Here is a 16,961-nt window from a genome sequence, read left to right on the forward strand (position 1 = left end):
TAAAGGCTAAACTGTGCCTCATGGGCCATACGACAGCTTCTATGATCTTCTTCTTCTTTTTGCTTTGTTGTTGCTGCTGTTTTTGGTTTTGCTTTGTTTTCTCTCTTTGCTTTCGTTATGGTTCTTTTAAATTTGGTTTTGTTTTGAGGGGAGTTGCAAGGTCAGAGGGAGGATGAGAGGGGACGGGGAGATAAGTGGGATCGGAATGCATGATGTGAAATCCACAAAGAATCAATAACAAAAAAAAGAAAAAATGTTAATGTAACTGGACAAAAATGGTACGATCTAATTCGAATAGACTGGTGGGGAAGGCCGACAAGGTGTGAGCCTTGGCATCCCTGAGTCTCTACTCAGAATCCCTCCCACCGTGATCGGGGGCAGTAGCCCTCCAGGGTGAGAAGGGTCTTATGACCAACCTATCGGACAAGAACCGGTGATGAGTTACGGTCATCTCTAGTGCAGAAAGGAGGGGAAGAGTTTACATAGCCCCTGCCAGAAGAAGAAATCCGAGTTTTTATGACTTGTGTTGGTAGGAGTTCTAAGCAGAGAACCATGGAGGCAGAGACTCTGTGTGTGTGTGTGTGTGTGTGTGTGTGTGTGTGTGTGTGTGTGTGTGTGAAGTACCACACCTATTAGAAACTGACCAGAGAACTTCTCTCCTGTTTTTGCCTACATCTCAATATCCTCTTAGCTCAGCATCCCCAGTGATGGAAATACTATGGGCTTCCCCACCCCAGCACAGAAAACTTCTTTACAACCGTCTCCGAGACAGAAAGGCAGAGAGAGGGTGGTTAGAGTGCTAACTTGAGTTTTAAGCTTGCTGGAAAAGAGGGTCTAGTTTCTATGATGTGCTTCAGGGGAGAAAAGGCTCAGAAGCAGGAATACAGAACGTTTTCAGTCTGTGAAGTCTGACATCACTCAATATGTGCCACAGTTTTGGGGTGTTTTCTGTGCCCCAACAAGGACAATGTCACATCGTGTGGTGTTCCTCTCCTTGAGTCCAGCCAGCCAGCACCTTACAGGAAGTAGTAATCGCCTGGACTTTAGCCTCGAGACGGAAACGAGAGCTGTGTGAACAGGGCAGGTTAAGGCTGTGGGCTGGGTCGGACAGCTGGGTGGAAGCAAATGAAACCCCAGGAGCTAAAAGGTATTGCAGAGGTGTCGAAAGGTTGCTCCGGTCCTGGGTTCTAGAGTCCAGGGCTCAGGCCGGCAAGCTCATAAGGATCGCTTTAATGGTGCTGTTAGTATTGATCTGTTCTTGGAACAAAGACACACATCAAATTCAACGGAATCAGAACGTGATTGCATGCTGAATCCTTGATAATGTCTGCAGCTGGAGTTTGTTGTACCCGTCTTGGCTCAGCAGGATCACGAAGGAGCTTTGTGCTGATGCTTGAGAACCTCTCTCTTCCTAGCCAGGGATTGGAACTTTTCTCCATCCACCCTTTATTGCTTTTGTGGCTCCTTTTGCAGCATAAACCTGGATGATTTCTTTGTCCAGCTAAAAATTGGATATCTGTATTTTACTTTTCATTGGTCTTGTTTGCTTGAGACAGGCTTTATATAGCCCAGGCTGGCCTCAAACTTATAGAGATATGCCTGCCTAAAGGTGTGTACTGCAACATCTTGCCTTTTATTTTTAATACAAGCCCAGGTTGGCCTTGAACTCTAGATCCTTTTGCCTCAGCTTCTCAAGTACTAGGATTATAGGTATGCACCAGAATATCTGGCTTGATTTTCATATTTAATTAATTAAATAATTAATTAATTAATGACAGAATGTTATGCAGCCCAGGCTGGCCTCAAACCTGCTTTGTAGCCCAGGATGACTTTGAACTTCTGACCCTTCAGCTTCCACCTTCTTGGTTGGGAGTGTGCCACCACACCTGCTTACGTGATGTTGGGGTCCGAGCCCAGGACTTCCTGCATGATGGGCAAGCATGACGATCATAGATATGAAGACATGATCTACACCGTCAGCCCACTTTTCACTTTTAATGAACATTTTAAAAGACTTTTTGGGGACCAGAGAGACAGCTCAGCAGTTAGGAGTGCTATAATTGAAACTCCAGGAGTTCCAACAACTTCACTCAGATATACATGCAAGCAGAAACAGCAACACACATAAAAATAAATAAATAAATAAATTCTTTAAAAAGGAAAAAAAAAAAGACTTGCTAGCCTAAGACGCCATTTCTGCCTTATTGGTAGACTCCTGGTGGTTTTAAATAGACTGGCCTCTTGCAATTTGCTTATGACCTTAGTTCAAGCTCCTTGGCCCTCACAGTAGGAAACTAAACCAACCCTCCTGGGTGGCCTCTCATCTCCACATGTGCACAGTGGCTCAAATGCATCACGCACACACACACACATGCACACACGCACACACATGCACACACGCACACGCACACACGCACACATACACACATGCACACACACATGTACACACGTACACACACATGCACACATACACACACACATGCACACACGCACACACACATACGCACACACACACACACACACGCACGCACACACACATACGCACACATACACACATACACACACGCATACACACACACACACACCAAGTGAAGAAAACCGCACTGATCTTCCAGACCAGGATGTCTTTATTTCACCCTGGCCCCACACGACCCTGACTGGATCACCTGAGACAGTGTGCGTGGTGGCTGTGCTTGTACCACGTAGACTTGGACTAGGCACAACTGTAAGCTTTTGCTGCTGTCAGTTTTAAGGGAAGTTCATGACTTTTAGGAAGCTTGCTCGTGCTCTCGACCATTCTCTCTCCTCCTCCCTCCCTCTCCCCTTTTCTCTTGCCCATCAAGTAATTTCACTTGTAACTACTTGGACATTCTGTATGCTTTGAAGGGCAGGGCACACTCGCCCAGCTTGACCTTCCCAGGATTGTGACTTCAGAGCTCTAGTTACAAAGCTAGGGACTGTGATCGTTGGGATGAAAGTGGAGTCCACATGAATGAGTCAGGAAAATACACACACACACACACACACACACACACACACACACACACACACACACCTGCTTTTCTTTCCCGTCTTTCCAACAGAGTTCTAAGCGGCAAAGAGAAGAGATCCCAGATGGGAAAACATACCAAAGCCCTGAGTCCAAACCGTTGTACCACATGACCCCTGCATGGAAGACACATCTGTAAGTCCGGCACTCAGAAGGTGAGGGCAGAAGAATCAGAGTTCAAGTTCATCCTCAGTGTGTAACAAGTTTGTGGTCAGCATGGGCTACATGAGACCCTGTCTTCACCAGGGTTTCTATTGCTGTGAAGAGACTCCATGATCACAGCAACTTTTATAAAGGAAAACATTTAATTGGGGCTGGCTTACAGTTTCAGAGGTTTAGTCCATTACTGTCATGGTGAGAAGCATGGCACCGTGCAGACAAACTTGGTGCTGGAGAAGGAACTGTTTCTTCCACACTGGGCGTAGCTTGAGCAAATGAGACATCAAAGCCCACTTCCACAGTGACGCACTTCCTACAACAAGGCCACATCTAATAGTGCCACTCCCTATGGCCAAGCATTCAAACACATGAGCCTATGAGGACCATTCCTATTCAAACCACCATGGAGCCTATCTGAATACCATAATTGGGAGAAACAATCTGTAAGGCTTTTCTCTGCCATTTGGAGCTGTTTCTCCAGCATTTCCTGGAAGCTACTCAGTCAAGAGTATGGAACAGCAGGGAATGTGTCTCAAACGTGGGCTTTTGGGAGCCTCTGTCATTCTCACGTCTCCTGTGTTGTTTCCTGTCCTCTCCATCTCAATGGACTTGGAAAGAAAGGATCTGATATTTCCTTATGGGCTGCATGAGGCAGAGGTGGAGTTCCTGATTCCTTCCATAGACATGCAGTCAACACATTGTCTCCAAGCAACTCTAATACATGTTAGGGACCCCAGGGTGTGATGGAGATAAAGTAAGAGACATCGGAATTTCTCTGGAAGAACACATGCTCCTCAAAGTTAGAGAGTTACCTCATTTCCCTTCATAACACCCTCCCCCCTTCATAGAGCACCACAGGCAATAGCTGCCCCATAAATCTGTGAAGTGTTTGCTCACTGAAATCATTGTGACCTCCAACAAAATAGGTTCCCTATAGATAATCTAGAGAAGACTCCCTTTAACGCCTCACGTCTTTGGCCATCTGGAGACATACCATCCCTACCAAAATTACCGGCATTTATTGAGTACATAATGCTTTTCAGGTGCCACTGCATGCATCTGCGTGAGTCAACCCACTTGCTCCTCAACTGCCCTACTAACCATGAGGAAAGGACCACTGTTGTCTTGCTCTGTGACTGCAACACTAAGTCACAGAAGAGTAACTTGCTCAGGTTTGCAGAGAATTCACCTTGCCCCACCGACCCCATTCCTAATCTCCATACGGGAGGTGGCTAATCCCTCCACCAGCAATCACAAGAACAAGGGAAAACAGGGACTTTCACACCAAACTTAAAACCTGAAGCAAGAATATAAGCAGACAGCATGTGTCCATGCTATATTATTCCATACCACGCCATCTCCAAAGTTACAACACATTAATCTGATTTCAGATTGCATGGTTTGAAAAGCCCTGGGTTTGGGAAAAAGGCCAAACCTACCTGGCTAAGGCCTCTGAAGTCTCTAAAGAAAGTGAATTCTCTGTATATTTTCGCTTCTGAAGCAATTCAATTGTAAGATTCCTAGTGTGCAGTGCCCCCTTAACAGACTTCCAAGAGGTTTTTCAGACCCCGGGATTACGGAATCCTTTCCTCTGCCCCTCTTCTCCACCACTTCCTCATTAGAGGCAGCCATCTTTGAACGGGGTCTATGAGGATCTGTCTTTTAGCCACATCTGTCCCATCCCTAGGAAGCAGGCACCTGCCTCCCCAACCCCTCCCATCCTATACTGTCTTTGTGCTCTGTTCTCTGTGACAGATCTAAACAGAACTACATGCAAACCTCACGTCCCAATCCCAACCTAGGCAGACACAGAGGGATGAACAAAGTCCATTGCCTGGCCTCCTTGTCATCTCTAACTGCACTGTTTCAGATGTGGAAGGCAGGGAGGAGTAGGAGGGGTTTCGGTCTCATTACGCAGCTGGGACCAACAAGTGAAACTTGGTGGTGCACGCCTTTAATCCCAGCACTCGGGAGGCAGAAGCAGGTGGATCTCTGTGAGTTTGAGGCCTGCCTGGTCTACAAGAGCTAGCTCCAGGACAGGCTCCGTCCAAAGCTACAGAGAAATCCTATCTCAAAAAAAAAAAAAAAATGGGAACACCCTGAGAACTGATTACACGCAAGACCAACAAAGGTCTTACCTGGACCCCAAGAAAAGCACACCTGAACTATGACGACCTGCCTGTGTGGTTTATCATTGGACTACCTGGCTCATGGAGGGACCACCAGGCAGAGAACTCCAGACTCCAGCTTGCAACTCGATCAGCCCTGTGCCTTTGCCTCCAGTGAGGCCTCCTTTTCTCTCTTCCTCCCCATCACCTCTGCCATGCGCACATGCACATCCGTATAAAATTTATGCGATCTCAGCAAGTGAGACTGGAACAAAAGAACAAGAGACTGCCAATGGCCAGCTCTCAGTGCCAAGCAAAGCTGTCTGGAAAACTGGAAAACAAAACAGAATTGGCTAAATTGATTTATTTTCTTAACTTTTTAATTATTCAGTATATTCTGACATGGGAACACACACACAAGTCCACCCATGTTTCAGACATAGACTCTTTCAACACTCATAAAGGATCAAAGGTTCCAGTCAATGGAGACTTTCTCTAAAAACTGAAACCAACACTGGTCAGTAGATGAAGTACTGTGCCCTTTTTATAGGTTTTTTTTTAGACTTCAACCCCAGCCTCCAGTACACACTACAATAGGTGGTACTAATATATATACTTTTTAAAAAGGAAATCCACAGGAAGAGAAAGCAGGTAATCACAGTAAGGGAAAAGTTCAACTCTGAAATATGCTGGGACTCTCAGAACATTAGTATCAGGTTCTGTTGACTTAAGGAACTAGATAGATCTCTCTCACAGACACACACACACACACACACACACACACACCCTTCATCTGACACAAAGACTTCACGGGCAATCTTTACTATGAAATGCCTTCAAACCTTAAAGTAAAACGATTCCCTGCTCAGCCCCAGAAAACTCACAGCAGTCTAAAAGGACCGAAATTCCTGGGTAGAAATTGGTGTACCTGGTTCTGGACAGAACCCACACCTCATGCCCTAAAGTGACTTTCAATCTTTATATCCCCAAAACATTAAATGTAGCTCTTAAATACACTGTGTAGAAAATGAAATTACTGGGCGGGTTGGGAGCTGAAGAGGTGGCTCAGCAGTTAAGAGTATTGGTTGTTCTTCCAAAGAACCTGGGCTCATTTTCCAGTATTCACACGGTGGCTCAAAAACTGTAACACTACTCTCAGGACATACGACACCCTCTTCTGGCCTCCTTGGGCACTGCACACATGTAGTATACAGACACAGATGCAGGCAAACACTCAGACACATAAAATAAAAATGGATAAAGTGAAGCTGTTGGTGTGAAATTGGAGAACGTGAACCTCCAGAGGAAGAAGCACGTTGACTGGTCAAAACCAGGTCAAACGTTCATGCTTCAGCCACAGTGGCACAACCTGTAAACCCAGCACTTTGGAGTTCAGGTAGGATTTTAAGCTCAAGGCCAGTCTGAGCAACGTAACAAGACCCTGTCTCTAAAAGGTTAGAATCCAAGCCAATAAAACGGTCAAGCGGACAAAAGCATCTGCTGCCAAGCTTGACAATGACAATCCAATCCAAAGACCCACTTGGTGGAAGAGAATGAACTCGTGTAATTGCCCTCTGACCCCCACATCCCCACTGCGGCACACGCACATGCCCATCCACAACATACACACATACAGGTACACACAAAAGAAAATAGGACACGAGCCAACCAACCTAAGCTGGGTATGGTGGCATACAATTTTAACCCCAGCACTTAGAAGGCAGAAGCAGATGGATCTCTGAGAGTTCAGGGTCTGCAAGAGAAACCCCACCTCAAATTAGAACTCATCCTAAAATATGTGAAATGTTCTCACCACAAATAAGTGCTGAGATTAAGGGTTCAGGAGTCTGGGGATGTAACTCAGTGGGCAGACCGCTGGCCTTGCATGCATCTTGAGGTCTGATCTGTAGCACAACAGAATATTTGCTGCTGAGGTCAGGCGCAGTAGAGCGCACATAATCCCAGCACTTTGGAGGCTGAGGCTTAATGACCTCAGTGAATCCCAAGTGGGCCTGGACTATACACATAGTAAAATCCTGTAATGAAAACAAAAGCAAAACAAAGAACAAAAAGCCAACTCAAAAGTCCATCTTGTTTCCCAACTTTCTGAATACTCTCCAAATATACAATTAACTTTGTTATTGCGTTGGATCTGGTGCTGGGGGTTGAAGCCAGGGCATTACATGCCAAGTATAGCCCCTACCACTGCACTACACACTGACCCACCCACGCCCACTCCTAAGATAGGGTCTTACTCACATTGGAGCACCGGACTGAGCCCCCCAAGGTCCAAATGAGGAGCAGAAGGACAAAGAAAATGAAAAAGGAAATAAGGACTGCGAGGGATGCGATCACCCACTGATACAAGGGGAGGGATCTAATGAGAGTTTACCAAGGCCAGTTGGACTGCAACTGAACGAGGAAGTGATCCAACCAGATTCTCTGAATGTGGCCGGATTCTCTGAACGTGGCTGGCCCGGAGTCTTTCTGAAAAGCCATTGACAATGACACTGGGACTTGTTTCCTCTGCATATACTGGATTTTGGGGATCCAGTCTGTTTGGATACTCACCTTCCTGGACCTGGAGGGAGGGGGGAGGAACTTGAACTTCCCACAGGGCAGGAAACCCTGACTGCCCTTAGGGACGAAGAGAGAGGAAGAGAGGGAGTGGGGGGAGTGGGAGGGTGTTGGGAAGAGGGGCGTAAATGGAAACTTTTATAATTTAATAAAATTACTTTCAAAAAAAAAAGACTAGAGAAGGAGGGAGAGGTGGGGAGGGGGAGGGAAAAGGGAGGCGGGGAGGAGATGGAAATTTTTAATAAATAAATAAATAAAATAAAATAAAGATAGGGTCTTACTATACTCATCAGGCTGGGCTCCTCACACTTCTGGACTGAAGTGGCCTGGTTTCAGCCTCCCCAATGCTAGGGCTCCAGGAACACACACTCCCATACCTGGCGTCCCCCAACTTTCATATGGCGTGGCTAAGCCACCGTTATTTCTCTATACGCACTAGTCATTTCAAGTTTTCAAACCACCTGCATCCATGGAAAGCTTGCTCTCCAGTGTTTGACTCGTCCTTATGACGGACGGCATCTCCTTTGGAAGCACTGCTCTGTGTCACAGCTCAGTCTCTAAAGGAGAAGCTGATTCTCTTCCACCCATCTCACATCTGTTCCAAGTACAAGGGGAACAGGAAAATGATAGAAATTTCATCAAGAAAGCAAAGCTGTCTTAACGTCGAAGTTACTGGTCCTTACACAACCCTGTCACATAAGTGCCCTAATTCATCCCAGAAGAGTTCGGGAATGCTGAAATGTACTTATATATAGCAAAGATGGAAGAACATCAATGTGACCGGTGGCACAGGCCAGTGTACAGGACTGGCTGAGTAGTACACAAGGGAGTAAATTACACAGATGTAAAAGCATCAATGTGTGTGTGTTGGGGGGGGGGAATCTTGGCCAGGGTTGATGCACTTTTGACCCCAGCACTCAGAAGGCAGAGACAGGTGGATCTCTGCACATTTAAGCCCAGCCAGGAATTCAGAGACAGTGGCTCAGAAAATTAAAAAAAAAAAAGGCTGGGGGTGGGGAGCGGCTTGGGAAAGCGAAAGGGGCTGGGGGCGGGGAGTGTGCTTGGAGGCAAGGATCTTAAACATACATGCACCACAGGAAAATTAACACATAGTCAAAATTTATTCCAAGGCCTGAAAACATTCGGACTAATCAAAGTGGTACTATAATTTCTTATAATACATCAACAATACAGAAGTCCAGATAATTAACTAACCTCTCAACCACATAATTCCAAAGCAATGGCTGTAACAAAATGAGAAGACATTAGCAATGCACTTTCATACACTCAATGAAACATCGCAGCGAGCTATTCTTACAAAAAAAAAAAAAAAAACCTCACACATCTACTCTTGTACTTTCCATGTTTGTTTTTAGCTTTGCTTCATAAACCCACTGAAAATTAAGGCTTCTTTTAAGTATGGAGTTTCCATCATCAAAGATCCTACTTTCAGGGCTAGGGATGTGGCTCAGCGACAGATCCATAAGGCTGTGTTCCCTCCCTCACCACACCCCACTTTTACACACATGCATGCACCACATGTGTGTGTCTGTGTGTGAATTATTAAAATTGCCTTCATAGTTTAACATGGACCCTCCCACCGGCAGTGCCTCCCCAACAACAAATCTATTGCCACACAGCAAACAATGATTCACTATGCTGACAGGCACAACGTGATCAGTAATCCAATTTCAACTTTGGTAACTCAAGCCACCAAAAGTTAGAGTAAGGGGGAAACTGGGAAATATTATTTAGCTAAAACTTTCTCCACTTCTGAAACTACAAGGACTCTTTAGATGACCATTAAATTATATTTAAGTAGCTGTTCACATTGAGCTACAGACGCCCATTGAAAACAATAGGACCACACTTCATACGTGTGACATATGTCATTTATTGGTTTCCCTAAGGAGAAAAGAAATATTTTGTGTCATTTCAGGAAAGTGTGATAAGCTTGGTGGTGTGTTCCTTTAATCCCAGTGCAAAGAAAGGTGGATCGCTACAAATCGTCTGAAGCCAGCCGGAGCTACAGAATGGAAACCTGTCTCAAAAAGAGAGAAATGAAACCAATCTGTGAGAGAAGCAAGCGCCCTGATGCGGGAACAAGTGTGACCACTTGAAGCTGAAGTGGCTCTGTACAGACACTGGGACACTAAAAGTGACCTTATGGGAAACCGGTGACTCAAAGCTCGCAAGTTTGGAGGTCTGCAAAAATATATTAATACACAAAATAACAAAAATACACTCCATAGATTTTCCTCCCGGGGTAAGTTCTGTGTGACACACTTCCTGGGAAAGCCCCTGTTCAGCAGCGCCAGCGCACATGTTTATGAGAACTAGAACCAGGCTTCATCTCCCACAGAGACTTGCTTTTCCACCTACACTCAGACAGACTTCATTTCCACTACACCACACTAGCATCAACATACTACATTTAAAAAGTCTTGATTTCTGAATGAATCTTTTAGTACTATATAACATGATGGAGTTAATAGCTGAAGACCACTTGACAGCTACAGGGAAAGGCTCGATTTACAATATGACCAAGGTGAGACTGTGTCACAAGCAATGAGACCCGACAGCGAAGGGCTAGATAAGGCACTTTTCATCAGTGGCCATTCATAATTTCGCTTTTAGAAACTTGGAAGAAATTATCATCTTTGAGTTTCAAATGTTCTGGTAAATCCAGTTGTCTTTTTGCTTCTTCAATATCACCTTGAATTGCTGAAATAAGTGACTCTGGAAAAAAAGTAAGAAAAGAAAAGAGATAAGCTGCTAATAATACATTATTTTATTCCTCTTGTTCAGCCCCTCCCCCAAACGCACAGGCTAGCCACCCTAGTGCCACAGCCCTGGCAAAGAACAGGGGCTCAACCAATGCTAGAGCCTTGTCTTTCTCCAGAGAAAGTCAGCACTATGACAGATTCTCTTATAGAGAAAGCTTTCGTGTCCTGGGGTTTGAATCCTCCCTCTACAGGCACTTGATGACACCAGAAACCAGAAACAAATCTCCTAACCACTATTTCTTGCACTTCCAGCACCAACTGCCTAGCCAGCCTTGCAGGGTCAGACACCAGGTGCCACCACTCACTAGCTAAGTGCTATGGCTTGGGTGTGCCAACTCCCAACTTCCACCAACCATGCACGAAATAAACACCTGTACTCAGTCAGACCAACAGAAAATGGATGAAGGCAAACTGCTTAATCTCTGTGATCAATTTCGTTATCACTGAGATAGGCACACCAACACCTCACATGGCTACTGTGGGTGACAAAGGGATTGACTTGCATATGATAGTTAAAATAGTGCCTAAGCCAGGCGGTGGTGCACACACCTTTAATCCCAGCACTCGGGAGGCAGAGGTAGGCGGATCTCTGTGAGTTCGAGGCCAGCCTGGGTTACAAGAGCTAGTTCCAGGACAGGCTCCAAAGCTACAGAGAAACCCTGCCTCAAAAAACCAAAAAATAAAATAAAATAGTGCCTAGCATGCATTAGATGGTCAAATATATGTCCTATCATGTGACCACCATAGTAACAGTTGTAATAGTAATGAAGAGTAATATAAATGCTTACCTAAAGAATCAAAGTTCTTCTCTGGCCTGAGGTAGCCAACAATGGCCACATTGAGAATTTCGCCATAGAAGTCCTCTTTGAAGGTGTGTATGATGTGGGTTTCCTACAAACAAAGTGTTGAAAGATTACCATAGTGTGTGTGGAGTGGGTGGGGAGAAGAGCTGTAGGGATGGCTCAATGACTAGCTAGACGCAGGAGCTGTTCTTCCAGAGGACCCAGGTTTGATTCCCAGGATCCAGAGGATGGCTGATAACTGTGTAACTCCATTTCCAGGAGATCCAGCACCCTCTTCTGCCCTCCTCTGACACCACACATGTACATAGTAAGACAACCAACCAAATACACTTGAAATACGACTTAGACTCAAAAAAAAAATACGACTTCCATTTTGGTTAGGTTTTGGTTTTTCAAGACAGGGTTTCTCTATGTAGCCTTGGCTGTCTGGGAACTCACTCTACAAACTCAGAAATCCCCCTGCCTCAGCCACTCGAGTGCTGGTATTAAAGGCGTGTGAAACCTCTACCCAGAGAAAAACCAGTTTTAAAAAACAAAAACCTAGCTGGGCAGTGGTGGCACATGTCTTTAATCCCAGCATTTGGGAGGCAGAGGCAGGTGGATCTCTGTGAGTTCGAGGACAGCCTGGTCTACAACAGCTAGTTCAAGGACAGCTAGGCTGTTACACACACACACACACACACACACACACACACACACACGCAAAAACCCTGTCTCCAAACAAATAAACAAATAAAAAATCTAAAGTTCATCCTCTTTTTCTCCAGGCATAGTCCTCTCTTCCCTTTCCCCGCTAAGGATCAAACCCATAGTCTGTCATTCACTGGGTCCACCACCCACTGGGTCTTCCAGGCAGTCTTGGCTGAGCCCAGGTGGCTGTGAGCTCCTCCAGGTTCTGCCTCTTGGGGACTGAGATTGCAAGCCTGTGCCTCCAGGCTGCTCAGAGCCTGAGATAGTTAACTGAGGAGCAGTGGAGAAGCCCCAGCTACTGCCCTGTGCTTCCCCATCTTCGCTAGTTAGAGGGAAGCGCTTGGCACACATTATCTCTCATATCCACTTTTCAAAAAGACTCTTACAAACTAAGAGCTACAGAAAAATTAGCAAGCTATAAAAAATTAACAGTTGATATGGTAAAAATCAAAAGGATCAAAGAAAATCATGAAAAGAGAACTGGAGAATTTACATTAACAAGTAAGCCTGGTGGTGCAGACCTGTAATTCCAGCTTCATGGGGAGGCTGACAGAAGGGTCTTGCCTGCCTGGGTTACAAAGCAAATTCAAGGCCAGCCTGGGCTACTTAGTGAAGCCATCTCAAATCAAACAAAAAGGGGGTAGGGGCACAAGGATACAGTTTTGTGGTAAGGACTTGTTAGTCATGGGCAGGGTCTCAGGCTCAGCAGGGAAAGAGGGGTATGGGGTGTGGGTGTGTGTGTGTGTATATCATACAGACATCGTGGTAAGGGTTCAAAGACAGGCAACAGCTCCGGTAACCACAGCATTCCGGGCTGAGGTAACATCACTGAGTCAGATCACACTAAGCTACGGAGAATCGTTCTCAAAAAAGGTGTTGCAAATGTTGCGATGGCTTAGCAGGTAAAGGGGGCTGGCACCAATCTAGACGGCCTGAGCTTGGTCCCCAGTTAGACTGTTAAAAACACTAGCTAAAAAGAAAATGGCCTGGGCTATACTAAAATTAATAGAACAATATTATTTTATTAGGGCAAAAAACTTTCAAGCATGGCTGTTAAGGCAAATAATAGTATTAAAATAATCCCGTCCTGAACTGCATCCTGACAGTGTAACTGAGTTTCTCCTTTCAGAATCCTAGCTGGTCCAGAAGTAACTTGATAACAAACATTATTTCTGTTATCTGAGAAGCTTAGAAGGGAAATGCGACAGCCTCCCCTTCCTTTTCCTTCCTCTCCCCACAGAAAAGCAAGTGTGTGTTCTCTAATCACCTCTTCCCTTACCTCTCTGGCGATTCCACCCTACTGAATATCAGCACAGCCCAAAGTCCCAGGGAGGTCAAGCTCATTGCTATCCATCACAACAGTTCTCAACCCACCGTCTTCAAAAATATTTCCATGACAATGCAGAAGAGGAGAAGAATTCCAGCTACAAAGTAGCAATGAAAATAATGCTACGGTCGGGGTCAGCACAACATGGGGAACTGTACTAAAGGGTCGCAGTACCAGGAAGGCTGAGACCCCTAATCCATACATCAGCAATTAGCTCTGTGGTTCTCTGGGACACACTTCTCTCTTCTTACTCCTCAAAGTTAAAAATTCAGCGTGCTGGCACAGGCCTGACACCTTGGCACTCAGAGGCCTAAGGCAGAGGATGGCTTATGAGTCCAAGGTCATCCAGGGTTACATAGCAAGACCAAGTCTCAAAATAAATTCTTCCACTAACGGCTTTTTCACTTGGAGTCTACAAAAGATTAACTCAAAACCAGTAATAATTTAAGCTGTGGGGAAAAGCAGGGCAGGGAAAAACAAAAGGTGATTTTAGAGAGAGGGGGCTAGGAGGGTAGCTAAGCAGAATGTTGGCCTAGTACGCTATGGCCCTGGATATGATTCCCAGCAATGTTTAAAAACCAACAGAGACCAGGAATGAAGTTAGTTGAGCCACACTCAGGAAGTACTCTAAAGGCAACCAAGTGAGTAAACTCTGAATGAAACACTAACTATGGCAAAGACCGATTTTATGAAATGCTTTGTAAAGTGCCTCCGTTTTGAGCAGGTTTGGTGGCCCACGTTATAATCTCAACACTTAGAAGCAAAATGAGTTATTTTGGGGTCCTGGACTATCTGGTGAGTTCCAGATCAATCTGGGCTAAATAGGAAGACCCTGTCTTAAACAAAAGAGCTGGGCATGATGGCGCATGCCTTATCCCAGCACAGAGGCAGAGGCAAGAGGATGGATCTCTGTGAGCTCCAGGCCAGGCAAGGTTACATAGCAAGACCCTGTCTCAAAAAACAATAATATCTCATTTTTGTTTCTGATAAATATAAGTGCATGAACAATTACAAAAACACTGTTTCAGCGCCTGGTAGCCCGCATCTGTCACCCGGCACTAGAAAGGCTGAAGCAGAGACTAGTTTTCCTGTGCCAAAAAGAGAAATGACTAAGAAAACAGGCAATATTGAGGAAAACAGGAATGCCCATTTAAAGGACACACTGAAAACAAAAAGCAATATGATAGAAACCCTTTCTTACCAGCAATTACTCTTTTCGGAGTTAGGGTCTCACAATACAATCCAGACTATATTTGTCATCCTCCTGCATCACTAAGTGTCAGGACTATAGGAATATTCAATAGTGTGGTCGCAGCAGTTACTTTAAATTCTAAATGGAGGGCTGGGGTCACAGCTCAGCAATGAAGAGCATGTGAAGACCTGAGTGTGGGTCCCAGCACCCACACTGGACAGCTCATAAAGACAACTCCAGGTCCAGTGGATCCAACTTCCTTTTCTGGCCTCCCTGGGTACCTGAACCCATGTGTGCATCCACACAGACACAGACACACAATTAAAAATAAAATATTTGATTTAAATGGATTACACTTGTCAACCAAAAAGCAGAGAGGTTAGCAGAAAACTGCTACAAAAACCTGATGGGGAGACTTTATTCAAAGGGAAGCAGAGAACAAACACAGAGAAAAAAATTATCCATTCAAATAAAGTAAATAAATGCTTGGGGGTACGGCAGGAATGACGTAATATAGAAAAGCATCCAGTCCAGGGTATTCTTTTTGTTTTGCTGTTGTTTTGAGACAGGGTCTCTCCAAGTAGTCTTGACATCCCTGGAATTCACTCTGTAGACCAGTCTGCCCTGAACTCAGAGATCCTCCTACCTCCATCTCCTAAGGGCTGGGATTAAAGGTGTGCAACACCACACCCGGTCACCTGGGCTATTCTTGAACTCCTGATTTGAAAAGTACACTACCACGCCTGATGCTTTCCTCTGAAACCCTTTAAGTATGCTGAGGAGTTCTGTGTGCATTTAATAGAGCAAAATGTGCCTCTTACCATGGACTTTTTCACGTTCTTGTAGTATGGGTTCCATCCTATGCTCACCACCATTTTATGGACGGCTCCACTCCCGACACTGGCCCAACCATAGTAAATGCCAGTGGATATATCAGCCGGAAGACTGTCTACTACTTGTTCTGGAAAATTGGCTAAATAGAAGTAAACAGACACTCAGTATAACAAGTTTCATATTAAATACTGATTAAAATCACATTAAAAGGTTAGCCTGAATCTTTATACTCCGACTTCCAGGATCTTTTCTAAGACTTCCAATCCAACCCTACATATTCTGGCTTGGATTTCCCCTCTTCGGGCGCACAGGTTAGGAATGAAGCACAAGGCTTCATGAAAATCTCAGAAAAGGTAGACGGAAATGTACAAGTGCAAAGAAACACGTAAAATAAACCGGGAGGTTCATCGGAGATTGCCCATATCTCTAGTCACTCAGGAGGCTACAAGAGATCTCCCCAAGCTCAGGAGTAGGAGGCAGGTGGGAAACGGAGCGAGACCCTTTCTGTTAGAATTAAAAACAAAGTCCCAGCGCTTTCCTCGTAACGCTCCTAGTAGACTAAGCAGTGACTCATAATAAGAAGATTATTATTTTCAAAATACACAAACCCAAACCTCAAACTGAAAGATCGATTCAATGGGTCTAGAAGCAGTCCGGATATCATCTTTAAGGACGGGCAGTTAGGTCTTAACTACTAAAACTTACGTAGTCAGACCAAATAAACGTTGGCTTTCATAGAACTACCGGTGTTGTCATTGATCACCACACAGAAACATTTGAAGAACAGAACTTTCAACAGTTTGAGAGTTCGGCCAATCAACCTGCAGTACCTTCCCAGACTAGGCTCCGCAGCTCGGCGTTAGCGGACCGCGGCTACCTGGGTCCCCTGCCCCACGACCCATGACTCCACGGCCCCACAGTCCCACGACGAGCTCACCTGTGGGGATGCCCAGCTGCTTGGAGCCGCGGCCAAAGCCATGCACCACCTGGCCGCGGCAGAAGAACGGCAGGCTCCTCATGACGCCAACCTCGGGGGACTCGGGCTGCTGCTCGCTCCGCGGCTGCGGCGGAGCCGCCGTGAGTGCGTCGCCTGGGCCCGGGCCAGCCGGGGATCCTGCAGAAGCTGGGCTGGCGGAGCGGGACACCCACCGCTACCGGTACCTGCCGGCAGAGCAGCCTGCGCCGCCAGAACTCAGAGGACGCTCCGCCGGAACTGCGACAGCCGCGACGAACCTACTCGGCTTCCGTAGCGGTCCCGCGGTAGCCCCGCCTCTGCTGTTGCGGCCCCGTCCAGAGTCCTCGCCCAGCCCCGCCCCCCGCCCCGCCCCGCCCCGCGTCGTTGTGGCTGCGACCCCTTCGTTCATGGTCTAGCCCGTGACTAAGGCCCCGCCCAGCGGCGCTGTGGCCCCGCCCCAGTCGCGACTCCCTCCCCTGCC

At 46.0% G+C, this 16,961-nt stretch overlaps 1 protein-coding gene across 1 annotated transcript; it reads right to left on the reverse strand.

Moving 5' to 3' along the window:
• Nucleotides 1–8,995: 8,995 nt before the first annotated feature.
• Nucleotides 8,996–16,751, reverse strand: Rfk (riboflavin kinase). The gene is made up of 4 exons (XM_087908043.1): nucleotides 16,463–16,751; nucleotides 15,513–15,664; nucleotides 11,468–11,570; nucleotides 8,996–10,632 (listed from the first exon to the last, which is right to left on the reverse strand). The coding sequence occupies exons 1-4, from the start codon at nucleotides 16,542–16,544 to the stop codon at nucleotides 10,502–10,504; spliced, it is 468 nt and encodes a 155-aa protein (XP_087764169.1). The 5' UTR covers nucleotides 16,545–16,751; the 3' UTR covers nucleotides 8,996–10,501.
• Nucleotides 16,752–16,961: the final 210 nt, after the last annotated feature.

The sequence above is a fragment of the Myodes glareolus genome, chromosome 7, assembly GCF_982192425.1.
Source record: "Myodes glareolus chromosome 7, mMyoGla1.1, whole genome shotgun sequence".
Lineage (NCBI taxonomy): Eukaryota > Metazoa > Chordata > Mammalia > Rodentia > Cricetidae > Myodes > Myodes glareolus.

Coding starts and splice junctions, on each gene's coding strand:
- Rfk (XM_087908043.1), bottom strand. CDS start 16,544: ATGAGGAGCCTGCCGTTCTTCTGCCGCGGCCAGGTGGTGCATGGCTTT. Junction 15,665..16,462: donor GCAGCTGGGCATCCCCACAG/GTGAGCTCGTCG, acceptor ACTTCTATTTAG/CCAATTTTCCAGAACAAGTA. Junction 10,633..11,467: donor GAAGAACTTTGATTCTTTAG/GTAAGCATTTAT, acceptor CTTTTTTTCCAG/AGTCACTTATTTCAGCAATT.